The sequence below is a fragment of the Blennius ocellaris genome, assembly GCF_963422515.1.
Source record: "Blennius ocellaris genome assembly, chromosome: 6".
Lineage (NCBI taxonomy): Eukaryota > Metazoa > Chordata > Actinopteri > Blenniiformes > Blenniidae > Blennius > Blennius ocellaris.
In genome coordinates this window covers 7,913,152-7,931,466 of record NC_137655.1, presented here as the reverse complement: position 1 = coordinate 7,931,466, position 18,315 = coordinate 7,913,152, and the positions used below count along the sequence as shown (strand labels likewise).

General features: G+C 42.9%; 1 protein-coding gene across 1 annotated transcript in view; it reads left to right on the top strand.

Annotated features, from left to right (window-relative positions):
- dnah7 (dynein, axonemal, heavy chain 7) overlaps nucleotides 1–18,297 on the top strand; it is a gene marked incomplete at both ends in the record, with an annotated part of 77,516 nt that extends 59,219 nt beyond the window's left edge. Inside the window, 12 exons of the mRNA XM_080498135.1 lie at nucleotides 3,512–3,604; nucleotides 3,686–3,862; nucleotides 4,084–4,245; nucleotides 4,444–4,644; nucleotides 4,798–4,959; nucleotides 5,652–5,837; nucleotides 7,248–7,385; nucleotides 9,428–9,658; nucleotides 13,783–13,935; nucleotides 15,648–15,825; nucleotides 16,631–16,734; nucleotides 18,091–18,297. Coding sequence (XP_080354261.1) covers nucleotides 3,512–3,604; nucleotides 3,686–3,862; nucleotides 4,084–4,245; nucleotides 4,444–4,644; nucleotides 4,798–4,959; nucleotides 5,652–5,837; nucleotides 7,248–7,385; nucleotides 9,428–9,658; nucleotides 13,783–13,935; nucleotides 15,648–15,825; nucleotides 16,631–16,734; nucleotides 18,091–18,297 — 1,992 coding nt within the window. The remainder of the gene's footprint in view (nucleotides 1–3,511; nucleotides 3,605–3,685; nucleotides 3,863–4,083; nucleotides 4,246–4,443; nucleotides 4,645–4,797; nucleotides 4,960–5,651; nucleotides 5,838–7,247; nucleotides 7,386–9,427; nucleotides 9,659–13,782; nucleotides 13,936–15,647; nucleotides 15,826–16,630; nucleotides 16,735–18,090) is intronic.
- Between the last annotated feature and the right edge of the window lie 18 nt (nucleotides 18,298–18,315).

Sequence of the window (18,315 nt, the reverse complement as noted above, 5' to 3'; positions counted from 1 at the left end):
ACTCGTAACTTCTACCACTAACCTCAAGAAATATTTTATTTCTTTTTTATGACTGAAACTGTTCAATTGTAGGTGTTTGTCAGTTCAGGGAATGATAAATACATTTTGATGAATTGCTGTAGATTTGGGGGGGGGGGGGGGGGGGCAATACATTTTAGTTCAGGAGCCACAAACGGCTCAATTTCATCTTGAGTGGGCCAGAAAGTAGTGACATATTAACCTTCACATTTAAACTTTGTGCTGCAGAGTGTTCGCATGTGCTTAAAATGTCTATATTATGACTTCCGGGTTATGGCTGCTTGGTAGAGGTCGCAGTGTGAGTGGCTCGCAACTAAATCCTTCAAATCTATCCTCAACTTTTGACCAACTATTATTTTGACGCCTTCTCGTCTTTGATATTTTTTTGTTCGTCATGCCACCACCTAAAAATGCCACACCAGGCCAGCAAAACACAAAAACAACTAGATCGAACAACGGCGCTAGGGTTGCTACAGCTAATACTAATAAGGCTATGTTGCCGCCGCACCACGAGGACGCTGATCCAGAGACAACTACTAACAGCGAAATCCTCAACGCTATTCGCTCATTACGAGCCGACATGGAGAAACACTCAGCTGATACACTGGAAGCTATCAGAAGTGTGAAAGGGGATGTGCAGGCACATTCACGGAGACTCGATGAGGCGGAAGAGCGAATATCACAAGCCGAAGATGATGTAACCTCTCTCCAAGGTAAAATTCAACAACTTGAGCAAACTGTTACCGATTTATCCAGCAAGATTACAAGTTATGAAGATGGAAACAGACGCTCAAACCTCCGTTTGGTGGGATTACCCAAAAAATCTGAAGGTAAAGACGTGTGTGGATTTCTGGAGAAATGGCTCACAGACGCGCTTGGTGGTTGTTTTACTTCGCCCCCCATCATCGAGAGAGCGCACAGGATTGGAGCGCACAACCCTAAAGCTACAACGCCAAGGGTAGTGATCATGAAGTTCCTGAACTACCGGGATCGAGAGACCGCCATGACCGCTGCCAGAAAAATGAAGGAGATTTTCTACGAGAACCATCGGCTCAGCCTGTTCCCTGACTTGTCGCCGGAGACCCGCCGTCAGCAGCGGCGCTTCGATGGAGTAAAAGCCAAGCTGCGCGCTCTGAATATCCGCTACGGGATGCAATACCCAGCCCAGCTGATTATCACACACAACGAAAGGCGCATCATCTTCAAGTCGGACGGAGAGGCTGAAGATTACATTAAGAAAATGAAACCACAACCAGCTGCTGACAACGATGACGACTGAGTTCAGAAACTGCGTTAGTTTTCTCTCTGTGAGACGCCGACTGTCACTGTGAGGCAAGAGCCGAAATATATACAATGTTCCTATAAGTAAGTGATGGGCTTGACTATACATATTTTCCGATATATATTTTATTTCACTACATTCAGGGGCATTATAGGTTATTGTAATATTCTATTTTTTTTTTTTTTTTTAATTATTTTTTGTAATTTATTCTACTTTTTTATTTTTATTTTATTTATTTAATTTTAACATTTATTTATCTTTATTATTATTATTATTATTATTTATTTATTTATTTTGTTTGGTCAAAGTTCTCCTGTTGGGGGCCGGTATAGGCCACTGGTTTTCTTGCTGGTTTGTGCTGGTTTTCTCAACGGAGACTACTGTTAATGCGAACACATTTGTGGCCTTATGTTTACGTAGTTGTACGTTATCCACATCGTGGTTGAAATGTCTAGTTTAACCCAAGTCCTTAGTCTAGAGGGGTTCACAGTCACATTTCGTTTGGGGAAATGTGCGGGGTTTTATTTTGGGAGCTTCACTCAAGGTTGTTTGTATTTAAGGTTTCTACAAAACTCAGATGTGAAATTGAATAGGGTACAGCCACTTTCTTTTGGCATAATCCAATAAAAAGTAAATTTTATTATGTCAGGTAGCTCTACTATAAATGTGTTCACTTGGAATGTACGCGGCCTAAATACAATTGTTAAGCTTAAGCAAGTATTGGGCAGAATAAAGCAGATGAAGACCACAATATGCTTTTTACAAGAAACGCATTTGCTGGAAAAGGATATTAACCGGGTGAGGTCCAGATGGCCAGAAGTCGACTGTGCAGCCCCCACTGTCCACTATAGAGAATATGGCTGTTAACCATCATCACAGTCGGGGCTTACTTTCCAAATTGTATAATATTTTAAGTACAGCCTCAAAAGAAAGTAGTCTTTCATATTTACAAGCCTGGAGATCCGATATGGAAACAGACATTTCAGTTGAGGAATGGAATAACTCTTGTCTACTCACACAAAAACAAACTATCAACACAAGATTCCGATTAGTGCAGTACAAGTGGTTGTTTAGAACCTACATCACGCCAGTGAAACTCCATCATTTCAACCCTAGTACACCTGATGATTGTGTCAAATGTGGTAAAGAAAAGGGGACACTTTATCATTGTATGTGGCAGTGTGAGGAACTACAAATCTTTTGGAAGCAAATCTGTGCGCTCATTTCTGATTTAATTGAATGTAAAATGCCCTTAGATGTAAACTCTGTATATTGCACATTTTTCCAAAGAGCTTTAAATGTAATACAAAAAACAAGAAACTTATCAATTTTTGTTTGGTGCAGACAAAATATGTTATTGCTTTGAAATGGAAGGACACAGAAAGACCTGGAGTGAAACAGTGGATTAAAATGATGTCCAGTAACTTGGCCTTGGAGAAACTGACATATATTGCCAAAGGCAAACTGGAGGACTTTAAAGACATTTGGTTGCCCTTTCTACGCCTTGTAAAAGACTTTGATTTGTAGAAAATAATTTTGTTGTAATTGAGTGAAGGGTAGGTTTTAGGGTGGGGGGAGGGATTTTATTTCATTTTGTTGTATTTGTGTGTGTGTGTGTTTCATATGTTTTGTTCTTAAACTGAACATTTTCAATAAACATATTTGTGGAAAAAAAAATGTCTATATTATTATTACAAATCCAAACAATTACTGCAATCTGAATAAGTTTGATGAAACCTTATATGAGTTTCCTGCAGTGTTCTGTGCTCTAGCAGATTTTGCTCAATTTGTTATAAATGGTTTTATCTCCTCGCATGGTAGCAGCTGGAGGGTTCCTGTAAAAAAAAAAAATGCTGATCTGGGGATGTCTTTCTCTGACATTTTGTATTTGCCCCTAACTCCTGACCAGTTGCGATCGAGTCCTCTTTGCCTCTGGCTAGCAGAGCTTCAAACAAGGGAGACAAAGTAGCATCCTTCCTCTACTCAATCAGACCCCAAAGCTGTACTCCGAGTACTATCCATCCAGATACCATCCATGGTCTCAACAGGCTCACTATTGAAAGCCTAATCCACAAAACCTGCTTTATAAGTCAGAACATAGTCTGAACTTTGGAGTTCACTCGAAGCTTGTGTGGCGAACATGTACCGGATGTGCTAAAATCCTCGGTGGCTCACACAGTCAGAGCTGAATGTCACTTGATTTATTTGCAGAACCCCCATCAGACTCGGTTCCCCGATGTGTGGCAGGAGAAACTGAGCCAGTTCCAGAAGATGCTAGTGATTCGCTGCCTCCGACCAGACAAGGTCAGTCAGAGTGGGCACTCACATCGATTCATGAATATATTTTCACACTACTGAACACACTCCAAAATGTCGTCCCCTCAGATTATTCCCATGGTGCAGGAGTTTGTTTCAGGCAGTTTGGGTCAGCCTTTCATCGAAGCGCCGCCCTTCAACCTCAGTAAGGCCTTTGTTGACAGCCACTGCAGTGCGCCGCTCATCTTCATCCTCTCGCCTGGCTCTGACCCCATGGCAGCTCTGCTCAAGTTTGGAGATGAAAAGGTACACAGACATCTGGAAAATTTGGCGGATTGGAATCCTGCTGTGTGGACAAAGTCGGAATGAGAGAAAAAAATTGAATCCTCTAAATTTCCCAGGCTCACACTGATGCCTGAAGTGGACAAAAAAAAAAAAAATGCTGGCTCTATCCAGAGCAGAAAGCGAGGCACATAATTGAGTGTGTATTTGTGTGTACGTGTGTGTTGGTGTCTTTCATCCCTCAGGGTTTCTCCGGTAACAAGCTGACATCTCTTTCTCTGGGTCAAGGCCAGGGTCCTATTGCAATACGTTTGATTAAGACAGGTATTAAAGAGGGCACCTGGGTGGTTTTGCAGAATTGCCACTTGGCCACTTCATGGATGTCAACGCTGGAAAGAGTTTGTGAGGTCAGAACACACACACACACACGGCACACATTATGTACCATGTCCTAACTCCGAAATGCATGTGTACTGGCCATGCATTTATGAGCGAACTGCTATATAAGTAAACTCCGTTATGCAGATCTCACAAACAAAACCACAGACACTCTTTCTTCACCCAGATTCTGCACATGTCTTCCTCCTTGTTGTGACCGTGAGCAGGGCCTGAACCCAGACACCACCCACCCAGACTTCAGACTGTGGCTGACCAGCTACCCGTCCCCCACCTTCCCCGTGGCGGTGCTCCAGAATGGCGTGAAGATGACCAACGAGGCTCCCAAGGGCCTCCGCTCCAACATCGCACGCTCCTTCCAGATGGACCCCATCTCCGACCCGGAGTTTTTTGGCAGCTGCAGTAAGCCGGTCAGTGCCTCTGCGTGTTTTCATGCCTCGCCGGTTCATGGCGCATACTGTTCATTCCTGCACCTGCAGGAGCGTTGCAGTGTTTGCTTTAACAATACAACACCACCGCTGTTGATCTCCCATGCCTTTCATCTGTGCTTACGCCTCACCCAGGCTGTGTTCAAGAAACTCCTGTATGGCCTGTGCTTCTTCCACGCCCTGACCCAGGAGAGGAGAAAGTTTGGACCATTAGGTTGGAACATTCCTTATGAGTTCAATGAGACTGACCTCCGCATCTCCGTTCAGCAGCTGCACATGTTCCTAGAACAATACCAGGTACTTCTTGCTCTCAGTGAGTGAATTTATGTGATTACCAATCTTACTGAGAGGAATTCTAGAATGCAACGAGTCAGATACACTGAAATGTTTAACAAAGTGGAGTTTTGGGGGCCAGGTGAAAACACCAACACAGCCATATTGTGTCACACGTGCTCTTCAGGAACTTACTTTATCTCATAAAACCCTTACATGCATATTCACAGACATAATTCACCTCTATGTATCTAAGCATCTAAGCCCATAATAGAAATTCTGGCTGCTACAAGAGGCTTCTGCTTGGCTCATACTTCTCTTTCATATGTCATATTCAAAACCCACTTGACATTTTTCCATAAACAGATAGCACTCAACAAGCCACCGTTCCCAGTTTCTTCGCCGCAGCCGAGAGAAAGTGGCAGAAATAAACCACTGAGATCTTTTTTGAACACAGTGACATTTTCAGCTTGTAACCAAGTGTTGCTGAGTGAATGTGGATGTGAAATCCTCCTCCAGCAAATGCCACAGTGGTCATAACCTCACTCTGCTACAGTCCAAATTTTCAACTCAATCACAGCGAAAGTTTCTGTTTTCAACAAAGTTTTGCTCTGCAGAAATTAAAACTATTTTATATATGAATGAATCACCCACATTGTTCTTTGATCTGTAAATGAGGTTGCCTTATAGAAGTCATGTTTTCTCGTTTCCTGCAGGACGTGCCGTTTGACGCCCTGCGCTATATGACAGGGGAGTGCAACTACGGAGGGCGAGTGACTGACGACTGGGACAGACGAACTCTACGCAGCATCTTGTCCATCTTTTACACCTCCAAGATCATTGAGGACCCCGGCTATACGTTTGACCCCAGTGGGCTGTACTTCGCACCGGCAGAGGGCGATGTAAGAAAACAATTAGGCCCTGTTTAGAAGACGTGTCAAGTTTTTGCATTTTTGTTTCAGAAGCGTTTTGCTTTTACATGCCAACGTTTTGAAAACAATACCAGCTTACACAGAAATAACAAACGCTGAAAACATTGCAGTTAGCATGTCGCTCCACTAGTGGTGCTTGTTTTTGTAGTGAAACCACGCACGCACACATGCATGCAGAGAACAATATGCTAGAAACATTAATGATGGGAGTACACGTATGGACAGAGGAAGAATTTGGATTGTTATTACGTTGACTGTGAAATATAAAACTACTGTGCCGGGAGAACATAGACTGGGAGTCATGATGCTCTGGATGCAGATGTTGTTGTTATTGTCCTACTGAGCATGTGCAGAAGAACTCCCTAAAAGTCACTACCAGCATAAATCCTAATATGCATTAATAGGATTTTGGCCTGGCTACATTTAGCTTTTAGATTCATTTAGATTTACAAAGTAGATTGCAAATAAACAAACAATGCTACATTAAATGTGTAAAGTCATTACAAAGGCTTAAAATGACATCATCCGTGAAATGCTGGTATTTCTCCATGTTTCTTTCTAGTTTTCTTAATATAAATGTTATTTTTGTAATTGTTGCCATTTCAAAAACTGGATCTTTTGGCTCACGTGATTGTCACATAATTTACATAATTTCAGTCAAGTTCATGGAGGATTCTTTGCTTTCACCACATTGAAACTGTGAATTAGCAATAGTGGGTTTTTTCAGGGAACAACACATGTTGAATGAGCCACGTTATTAGATTTAGATTCGTAAAATGAGTTATTATCACTGTTGTGAACAACGCTGTCACAGTATGTGGCTAAATTTGAAACAACCACATGTACTAAAAACTGTTTTAAGAGCTGTGCGATGTATGTAATTCGCATACAAATAGAGAAAGTACATTTTCTATGGAGTGGAAACTGTTCCATGACCATCAGTCCATCGTCCACACAGAGTTGCTGGCAGCAAAAGTCAATGGAAGTTAAACTTCAACGATCCAAACTATGCACAGAACAGAACGCACTGTTCTTGAGCTACCTTTAAGAAGTCATTAGGCAATAAAATGTGTGTAACAAGGCACAGCAGGCACCCACCGTCAGTGAGGGTTGATGCATTTGTTAACACGAGCGCAATCTATGGCGCACGGCACCCTATTTGGCATTTTGTTCTGCGGCACGGCGCCCCCCCTCCAACCACATCTTTTATTCATGAAGTCACATTTACATAGTCATTAAAATAAATGTCAGCAATCTAAGAAGCCGACTTGTTTTTCAATGAGTGTTATTACACAAGATGTTTCCCGATGTTGCTTCAAAAAATAGTTCTCCTTCTTCACCCTGTTCCTCTCCCTCTGTTTCCTGCATTCCCTGTCGCAGTACAACAGCTACATTGAATACACCAAGTCGCTGCCTCTCAACCCCTCGCCGGAGGTTTTCGGCATGAACGCCAACGCAGATATCACCAAGGATCAGACTGAAACACAGCTGCTGTTCGACAGCATCTTGCTCACACAGGTAAATACACTTTCAAGGTACGTATGTAATATCTGACAATTCAGGGCTTTTAAATATAAGATAATGAAATGTCTACAGCCATTATGTCGCTACATTAATGTCCACGTGTCATTCTGTAGCTTTACCTAAACAGCCAGCACCAACGAGAGCAGATTCAATAATAAACAAATGACTAAATAAACATAAGCTGCCAAATAGTTATGTTTTAGTAGGATACTATAGCAACTCACTACTCACACCTAATGCACATCAAAATACACATAGTATAATGAATGAGACAATCGTCATGTTCATTCACTGAAGATACTACCATGCAACACTCTCAGTCATGGTTGCAAAATATTGTTTACTATTTTATTGAATTTATTATATTCAGAGTGGATGATATTATTACAGTTTTGGCCATTATTGCATTATTGTTTGTTACAGTAACCCAAACACACACATTTGAAACCATAAACAGATTTGTTATCAACTTTTGTTGCCATAGAACTGTCACAGTAGAACTTGCGTCCCCTCTTGGCCAAGATCACGTGTCTGATTGCGCCTCCTTCAGTTGGTAGAGTTTCAAGCCACGGCGACACGCATCGCGCTCAGCCAACCCACAACACGTAAATACACTCAAAATAAATAGACCGGATCAAATGCATGAAAACACATCTACCCCGACACTGAAATAATTTCTCCCAGAGCCACGGAGACGCACAAGCGTTATCCCTTCCAGCTCTCAATATTTCATTGCGCTTCATTAAAATAGATGATGCAACAATAATTAAAAAGAAAAGTTTCAATGAATATTTCAGTTGTTTGCAGAGAGACTTCTCAAAGATTAAAAAAAGAAAAGAAGAAACCCTCTTATTAGGTTGCCTTCCTCTGGCGCTGCAGAGGCACCCTGTGAGTCACAGTAGCTTTGAGCTGTATGATCCCACATCATTTCATCTCAGCTCAGAGGAGTTAGGCTCGTTTACTTTATTGAGGATTATATCCCACCACTTCCCAGCTGCAAATCAAATCTGTGGGATTCCACAACAAGACTCACGTTGACGATGCGCCGCGTGGTGTTTATTTATCCGCGTTTGCCTTTATTTATTTTCAGAAGCAGCCGAGTGGCGTTTCTTCTCTCATCAAATACGTTTTGTTCTGTTTCAAGATCAAAATTGACTGAATTCCTTTGGAAACGTAGTTGGCTGATAAACAAGTGCACGGCAGCTCTGTGTGTGTCTGTGTGTGTGTACATGTTAGGAACCAAATGCATTGTCACTCAAGTTGGAATTAGCGCTCCATGGAGTCTGGCATTTATTCATCTAACTTCCATTCAGCAAGATTAATAATGGCTTCAGTCATGTGTGGACTCCATTAGCATCTAATACGCTCTCATCAGTCTCAATGACCAATAAACAGGGAGACACTTTAAATGGAACCGAGCAGCTATTTATCATTCTCCTACTGTAACCCCACCGTCATTAGTCGATGATTATCCATTACGGCTCGCCAGCGACCGAGCGTCATATAGGTAAACGGAGCAGGTTGGCGTGTGAGGAAAGCAAAGAATTGGCAGATTAGAGTGAATAATTATCAGCATGAACGATCGTTAAAATAGTTGATAAGAGCGTGTCAAATTACCAAGTGGGAGAAGCGAGGGGAAATGACGTGCAGCCTTTCATCTCACGGCTTGTGATGAAACCCTCAGATTGTACTTGCCAGTATTCCTCCGTGGCCAGAGATACGAGGAGCTATAGGCTATCAAGAGAGAACGCCCGCACAGCAAGAAAGGAAAGGTGCAATTATGCAGCGTCCTTTGGACAAAGATGATCAAAAATAAGCAAAGCCGAGGCATATTTGAAAGCCACTTAAACATCAGGGTCTTTTCAGGATCAAAATAGCAGCAGCGAGAGAGAGAGTCCTCTTAAAGGGAATGGATAATTTGACTCAGAGTCAAAGATAGCAAATGATAATTTTCCGATGAAGTGTCAATCTGATGCGAGCCACACATCCTGCCTCGCCTTCGCATCAGCCCTCTGTCGCTCTGTGTCTCTGATCAGTCCCACTCTTCAGGCGGAGATGCCAAATCCTCAGACGACATGGTGTTTGATGTGGCAGCTGACATCCTGAGCAAGCTGCCTGGAGACTTCGACTTGGAGGCGGTGATGAGGCGCTTCCCCACCAGCTACAACCAGAGCATGAACACGGTGCTGGTGCAGGAGATGGGCCGCTTCAACAACCTGCTGCGCACCATCCGACATTCCTGCATCAACATTCAGAAGGCCATAAAGGTACACGCCTACGTAGAAGTGACAGGCAGGAAAGGAGACGCATCAGGCCTTTAAACTCAGCCTCGACTCCCTCCACAGAGTGAATTCACTGTAATTACACTAAATTTGTTTGTTTCAGATAAACACTGTGGCAAAATAATGAATCACCATTGATTTTACATTTCTGTGCAGTGAAAGCAATAATTCCTTTGTAGAGGTGCGTCTCCCGTGAACGATTGCAGGGGCACAATGCCGGTAATACATCCTCACAAATCAGATAGTGCCGGAGCTCAGCACAACGCTCCACATGCACTAATATAACACACATTGTCCTTTAGTTCAAGTAACTGAACGCAGGGATTGTGAATGCACGGCAAAGTGCAAACCGGGGGGGTCGAACATACGACCCATGGACACACCAAGGGTGAAGACACTCAACATCTATACAGAGCAGTTCAGTGTTTTAATCAAGGATAGTGTTTTGAAGTCGGTGCAACATTCACACAGTAAATATCTAAACTTATAAGATCACTAAAACTTAATAAATGTTCACTCGTCACTCCACATACACTCAAGCAGAAATACAAAAGCTGCACAAGAGTTGGTCTTGATGTATTTTATTCAAAGAGGCAAATTCCAGATACATTTTTTGACATTTCAGAGTCGTTTCTGTCATCAAATAGACTTTGATTAGACAGCGTGAGACTAATAATAATGCGGTCATTTATTACACTGAAGAGAAAGCCCGACACGTTTATAAGCAACATTCAGACAGGGCTCCTCGGAGGAAGCGAGATCTTTCACGGACACTGTGGCCCCTCGAGAAGGTACATCAAAAGACTGATACTGGATTCAAGAGTTCTCCCACGACACTTAAAGACTGTTATGGACAATTAGTGTGATTTCTCAGGTAGCTATTTCCTACATGTATATATTGTCTTTGTCATCTTCTATGGCAGTAACTAATTGGTGTTTTTGAATTTTTGCTATATTGGAGAGGGGCTGGGCAGTGTTTTGACAGCTTAGCTTTGTATAGGGGAGCTAAGTACTGTTAGAAATCCCCCTTTAACAGTATGATAGGTGGGTTTTTTTCCTACTTTGTTTGGGAAAGTGGGAAGGATGGGAGGGAGGGTGTTTGTACATGTTCAGTAAAGCTTTTTGTTTCAGTTTCTATGTTTTGTATGGGGTTTTTTTGTCCACTGGACCTCTTCAGAGAATGATTCTTATTATGTTTAACTTTGTCCATAGTCACGAGTAAGAACAAGGGGGTCACTATGGTGAGTTGGAATGTAAGAGGCTTGGGTCATCATATTAAAAGGGCTAAGGTTTTCACTCATTTAAAATCTTTATCTTCTCATGTAGCATTTCTACAAGAAACACATATTAGACCATCTGAACAAGCTAGATTAAAGTGTAGCTGGGCAGGGTATATATTTCAATCAACCTTCTCAAGCAACGTGGGGTTGCCATTATGATTAAAAAGAATATTCCCTTTCATCATATAAACACTATTAGTGACATTAATGGCAGATTTCTTATTGTGATTGGACAGTTGTACTCTATGCATGTTACCTTGGTTAATATTTATGGCCCTAACGTTGATGATGCTGGTTTTTTTCGTAAAACTTTTGATAAAATACCAGATCTTTCAACTACTAACTTGATTATTGCAGGAGATTATAATGTGGTTTTAGACTGGCATTTAGACCGATCCTCACAAAGATAGACGGGTCCCACAAACTCTTCAGTAACTTTGAATAGTCTCATTTCCTCAACCAATTTAGTAGATATTTGGCGATTACCGTATTTTCCGCCCTATAAGGCGCACCTAAATACCTCAAATTTTCTCAAAAGCTGCCAGTGCGCCTTATAGCCTGGTGCGCCTTATATATGGACGATTGTTCTACTCAAGACTGCTATTTGACAGCTGAACAACCAGAAGCTTTTATTTTGACAACTCTAACTTCGCAAACGGATCTTCAGAGCGGACGACACTCCACACAACACCTTAATCACTCATGGTTGCACACCAACATTCTAACAAACCAAAATAAACTAGATGAAATAATTACTCCCTAAACTGGGGAACAAAAACACAGCATAAACACAATCAACACAACACCAAGCCCAACAACGAGCCACAATAACCTCCAACAACACAAAACATTTGTCGCTGCAAGGCATGATGGGACATCATGCCTTGCAGCGACAAATTCAACCTGAGCTCCTCAGTGCAGCCGATAGAAACTCCCATAATTCATTGCAGCTGTTTGTGGTGTTTTAAATACAATTATTGGGGGTTATATTTGGTTTGTGGTGTCGGTAATAATTGTGTTGTGTTGTGTTTTTGTTGCTTAGTTCATGTAGTTTAGTTTATTATTATTATTATTATTACCGGTAGTTGTAAGTTGTCAACCAGTAGTGAAGAAGGTTTTGTGTGTAGTGTCGTCCTGGCATAGGCTGCAGGTAGGCTATTAAAATAAAGCATGTGCACCTCTCTGGGTGTTAGAATCAGTGGAAAATGTAACCTAATGGCTTTGAGCTATAAATGTTGCTGACCACTGGTCTATTCCATGCGCCTTATAGGGAGGTGCGCCTTATATATGAATGAAGTTGAAAATTATGTCAATCAATGTAGGTGCGCCTTATAGGGCAGAAAATACGGTACAACACCCAACGGATAGAGAGTATTCTTTTTTTTTCTAAATTACATAATTCTTACTCACGAATTGACTTTCTTTTGTTAGACTCTAAGTTATTACCCAGTGTGATAGATACCAAATAATCATAACATTGTGATCTCAGATCATGCCCCTACCAGTGTTACATTTGATTTTAATCTGCCAAATCTGGAATTTAAATGGAGGCTGAGACCCTCATTAATTAATGATACGGATTTTTGTAAAAAAATTTCAAGAAAAATTGAGGATTTTATGCTAACTATTGATACAGCAGACACATCTGATTCAATTTTATGGGAAACATTTAAAGTGGTCATGAGAGGGCATGTTATCTCATATGAAGCTGCACAGAAAAGACAAAGAAATTTCCGACTGAAGGAAATTGATGGGAAGTTAACGCAACTAGAAATAACCTACAGACAACATGGTAATAAACAAAAATTACAGGAAATCGTTAATTTGAAATATGAATATAATACTATCTTAACTAAGCAGGTCAGCGATCAAATGTCCCGGCTCCGGCTATGCTATTTTGAACTTGGAGACAAACCACATACATTGTTAGCTCGTCAACGTCGAGGTCAACAAAGCAGCCGCGCAATTCATAGAATTACATCATCAACTGGGGATAATCTTACTCAACCTAAAGCCCTAAATGAATGCTTTTCAAAGTATTACCAGCAACTATATAAGTCAAAAGCAAAAGGAGATGCGGATTCTTGGCTTAATAATGTTTCCATCCCAAGGTTAGACGACAACTCCAGGGAGATTATGAATAATTGCCTTTTTGTTAATAAACGCATTTTAACTGAATTGATCGATTCTTGGTAATCATTGTGTATTTATTGTTGACAATTCACTAGTTTGTAACAGTCTGTGCTCAAATCTCACACCTTCCTTGTTATTTAAGATTGTTATATTTACACAGAAATATTAACTAACTTAAATAACCTTTTGACAAACGAGACTGAAATTTGGTATTAGCTATTTCCAGCTTAGCTGGTGGTGCCCCGATTCATTATTATTTGATAAATAACCAATTTATTCAAATTATATATTAAATAAATATATATATTATATATTGAATATATTGAATATATATATATATTATATTCGAATATTATTTATTCGAATTATAATAATTCTTCATTAATAAATTATTTTGATAATTTATTAACTTTTGAGTAATTACTCAATAACTCTCGGAGTTGCTGATGAGTAACTAACCGTTTACTTCATTAGTAATTCCAATTTTTCCCAAATTACTTTCAGTAATCAATTACTTTCAGTAATCCATTACTTACAGTAATTATTAATGCTAATTACCAACCATAAATCCCAACATCTGTCACAGTGTTTCTTCAGAGTTTCTTGTCAGAACGTGACCGGAGCAACACTGGAAGTTGTGAAAATGCTGACGTGTACTTGACGTGTACTTGACGTGGCGCTGCTCTTCCTCCGCAGGGTCTGGTGGTAATGTCCGCAGAGCTGGAGGAGGTGGTCAGCAGCATCCTGACCGGCCGCATCCCGGCCATGTGGATGAAGAAGTCCTACCCCAGCCTCAAACCGCTGGGAAGCTACGTCAACGACTTCCTGGAGAGACTCGGCTTCTTACAGGTGCCGCCTTTTCCTCATCCAGACAAACGTCACAGAAACACAGAGTCACCGAGGCCGGTGATCAGGTCACCAGTGCATCACAGGGATGCGTGGCACAGGAAGAACATGCAGACTTCACCCACCCAGCGGCTTCAAACCAGGGACCTTCCGGTTGTTTCTGAATGCACAGAATCCTCATGCTACTTCCTTAAAATCCTCTATTTAAAAAAAAAAAAAGGAAATCAGAAAGAGTAAAGCCTCAAAAAGGTGACAAAAAATCACACAAGAAAGAGAGATTTTTATTTATCAAATAATCCCTCGTGTTTTAATCTCTACTTTAGCTGAGAGCAGTGTAAATATTACAAATCGTGGCCTGAAGCTGCGTCACACGAGTTACACAAGCCTCCTTGGCGGGACTGCGGCAGTGAGAGTGGGAGGTCGGCTCCATTGTGCTTTGTACAGGAAGTCCAGGCGTCCGCATGACCGGCTGACATGTGAGTCTGCAGGCTGAACCGCTTCATCCCAAAGTTCAGCAGATGCCTTCCCTCCTCTTCATCAGGACGCAGTGGAGTGAAAAAGAATGCTGTGTGTATGTGTGTGCGCGTTTTGTCCACCCATGACTTCCCACAGGGGGGAAAGCGGGAGAGTCACGGGTTCCTTCAGAGACAGCACACTTTCTCTTAGAATTCTTCTGCTGGAATGTTTGGACAGTGTAGGAAACAACATGTGTCCCGTTGAAAGACGGTTGAAGAAAAGGTTTCTTCTCCTCCGTCGGCTGTGCAGAGGTGAAGCGCCTTATTGGTGCAATATTAAAGAGAACGGTGCAAGGACAGGTGAAAAGTTTGTTTTGCTTGCTGGGGTGTTTGTGCTCAGCAAGGCTGCTTGTGTGTTTGTGGCGTTCTCCCCGGGATGGACAGAAAGAATCACGGATTGACGTATCGGTGTCTTGTAGTTGGTCCACTCTTTGTTTCTTTAGCCTGTTGCTCTGCCATTTTTTTCTTCTAACCTCATAATTTTGTGAACTAAATTAATTAGACATTATAACAAAATTCCTCCATTGTAGTGATAGTGAATAAGTATGAATAAAGTGCCACTAATAGTGAAAAACAATCAGTTAATTTCCATTAATGGTGAAAACGTCTCAATAAAGTAGCAACTAGAGCTCCACTCGTCAGAGCGCAGATCTTCGCCAACGCCACATTTGTTTATGTAACCGAGTTAGCACTGGTTGCAAGATAGCCGTGAGTTCGTATAGATGCTAATCGTTGCTACATCACAGTGTGAAACACTGAGCGGGGAGCGTCTCCATGGCAACAGACGCTGACCTCCGTTGATCGCCTCCATGAGGTGCCGCTCTCATCCGCTTTGTATGGGAAACTTTTTTGGGAGTTTTGGGGATTTATTTGAAAATGGTTAGCCGTTAACGCCCCAAAAATCTAATCGACGGGAGTGGAAAAGTATTACTGACCTCACGCAGCAGACCTGAAGTGAGCCTGGAGCTGGTGGGTTACCTCGTGCTGCAGTCAGTCCCCAACCCGCCGGGGAGAAGCGATGAACTCACCATCAACGTGCTCGACTATAAATCCCTGTTGTCTGCTGACTGCGCCGCTGTTTTCCTCCCACGGGCTTTTGGTTTTTTTCCTCATCCACAATACAAACAGGTCAACAAATCTGTTGTCATCAGACAGCTTCTTTGTGTTTCCTTTCTAAATGTCACACTTTCGTCTCCTCAGGACTGGTGCGATAAGGGCGCGCCGGCCGTCTTCTGGATCTCGGGCTTCTTCTTCACGCAGGCCTTCCTCACAGCCAGCCAGCAGAACTACGCCAGGAAACACAAAGTCCCCATCGACCTGCTCGGCTTCGACTTCGAGGTCATGGACGACAGGAAGTACAGCCGACCCCCAGCGGACGGTACGTAGAGGGGCGTGTGAAAGATGAAATCCAGGTTTTTGAAGAAGGGTGTAATCTGTGAGCGCGCGAGAAGAAACAAGCGGATGAAAACTGACATGGAGCCGAGTCAGAAGTGAAGACGCCTCGCTGTCTCTCGTCTGCGTGACCGCCCGATCGGCCCCTCGCCGTACCTGCGGCTCGGCCTCGCCCTCAATCGGTCCCCCAGCCGCCACACCAGCGCCGCCAGTGTGTTTGTGTGTCTGCGTGTGTGATGTGGACGGGGTGCCAGTGGCCCAGTTGCCTCTAAATCGCCCCCCCCCCAAAAAAACTGTCATTGCACAAGCTCACATGCTGCATGAAATGAATGCGAGGACACCGAGGACAGCTCAGCTCCATTCATAAAATGCTCCGGTCAGATTTAGTCATATTATCTTGATCGGGACGACTCGTGAATTGAGACCGCTATAATATGGCGCAAGAAAACCTTCCGGCAACAATCATTGTTTTATAGAGAATCTTCCATTAGTAAACCGGAAACCACCGAACAGCAAAGAACTCACATTATTTAACCATCTGACCAACTGCACTTCAAATTTAGCTCAACATATCTGGTTAATTTTACAATATTTCATTAATTCAGTGACACTTTGATTACCGACGGAGAGCTTCATTTGAATATCGCCGGTCTGATGAAGTTAAAGTGCTGGCAAACACCCAAGCAATCAAGTCCATGAACATGTTTGATTGCAGGTTTTCACGTGATAATAGTAGTTTGCCAAAAATGAAAGATGTCCACATGTAGAAGTTTCATCTGTGTGTGTCTCAGGTGTGTACATCAGAGGACTGTTTCTTGACGGGGCCCGCTGGGACAGAAAGGCCAAACTGCTCGCCGAGTCCCACCCCAAAGTGCTACACGACCCCATGCCTGTGGTGAGGACACACACACACACACACACACACACACACACACACACACACACACACACACACACACACACACACACACACACACACACACACACACACACGCACACGCACACCTCCCTCGTTTCTTTTCAGAGTCGCTCCGAAGCAGCATTTTCCCAATCGCCTCTTCGACATCCAGACACAAGATGTTTGAAGCTCACTCGCTGCTCATCGCGTAGAGAAAGACGAGTGTGTGGGTTTATTTCACATTGATCACATTCAGCCCCTCAGTGTGGGCAACTATTAAGCCCGAGCAGCGTCAGAACCTGGAGTGCAAAGCAACACTGGAGGCAACCGGGAGAGAGAGAGAAAAAAAAAAGAAAACACAACAAAACTACTCCTTTGTTGCATAAGCGATTCTTACATAAAGTTTGAGGGGAAAAGGTTTATTGATTCTGCTGCTGGATCCCTCTGGGCCTCAGAAAATATCTTCTCTGTGCTCACAGCACATTACAGAAAATGGGGCAGATTCCACTGTGACTTGGTGTGTAAATCCCTGACAAGGTTTTCTTCCTTCAGCACAGCGAGCAGTGCGCAGCGTTGCCCAGGACGCTCAGCTGCTCGTTCTCCGGACTGTTTTGCATTCAGCCTGCGGGACGCCCGACTCATTCTACTTCCCACCCTTTTATTAATTAACCGAGCTGGATACGGAGCATAAAAGCAGACTGACGGGAGTGATGGAAACAAGTGCCACTGGCGAAGACTGACGGCCGATCCCAGTCTTTCTCTCCCTCCTCTGCTCTCTGCGCTCCACAATACATCCAAGTGACCATGAATAATGCAACAGACGGACTTTTTTTTAATATTCAGACATATTCCAGGGCAGCTTATTAACAAAATCAGTTTCTGAGAAGAGTGGAACTTAATTAAAATGTGTTTATTATTTGCGGTGGGTAATAAAAAAAAATAAAAAATCACAGCCGAGCCGCCTGAGCTTTGAAATGCTAATGTTCACCGAGGCCCCTGTTGTGGAGCCATATGACTCCTTCTCAGCTGCAACTTGACAAACTTGGCTTTTTTTTTTTTGGAGGGAGGTTAAAATGTTTTTTGAGTGACCCAGTTTGTTATTTATTTCTGCACAAGTAATACGACTTAATAGCCTGGGGGGGTGGGGGTTGTTGATGCTTTTGTTTTATAAGTTTAGGCCCCAAAAGTTCCCATTAGTAAGTTAATGTTTGGGTGAGAAGAGATGGGAGGGTGAAGAACGCACCAGGAAGCCGGGGCCTCCCCTGGTCTGCAGTGGCTGTAAATATACTGTGTTGGAAAAGAATCTGACCGACGGGAGACACCAACCGTCCTTCTCCGTTTCTTCCTTGACAGATGTGGCTGAAGCCCATGAAGCGGGAGGAAGTCCCAGACAGGATGTGCTACGTGGCGCCGGTCTACAAGACGAGCGAGCGCCGCGGGACGCTGTCCACCACGGGCCACTCCACCAACTACGTCATCGCCATGACCCTGAACTCCGACGTTCCCCCGGAGCACTGGATCAGACGGGGCGTCGCTCTGCTCTGCCAGCTCAGCTCATGAGGTTCATGCACGTTAAGC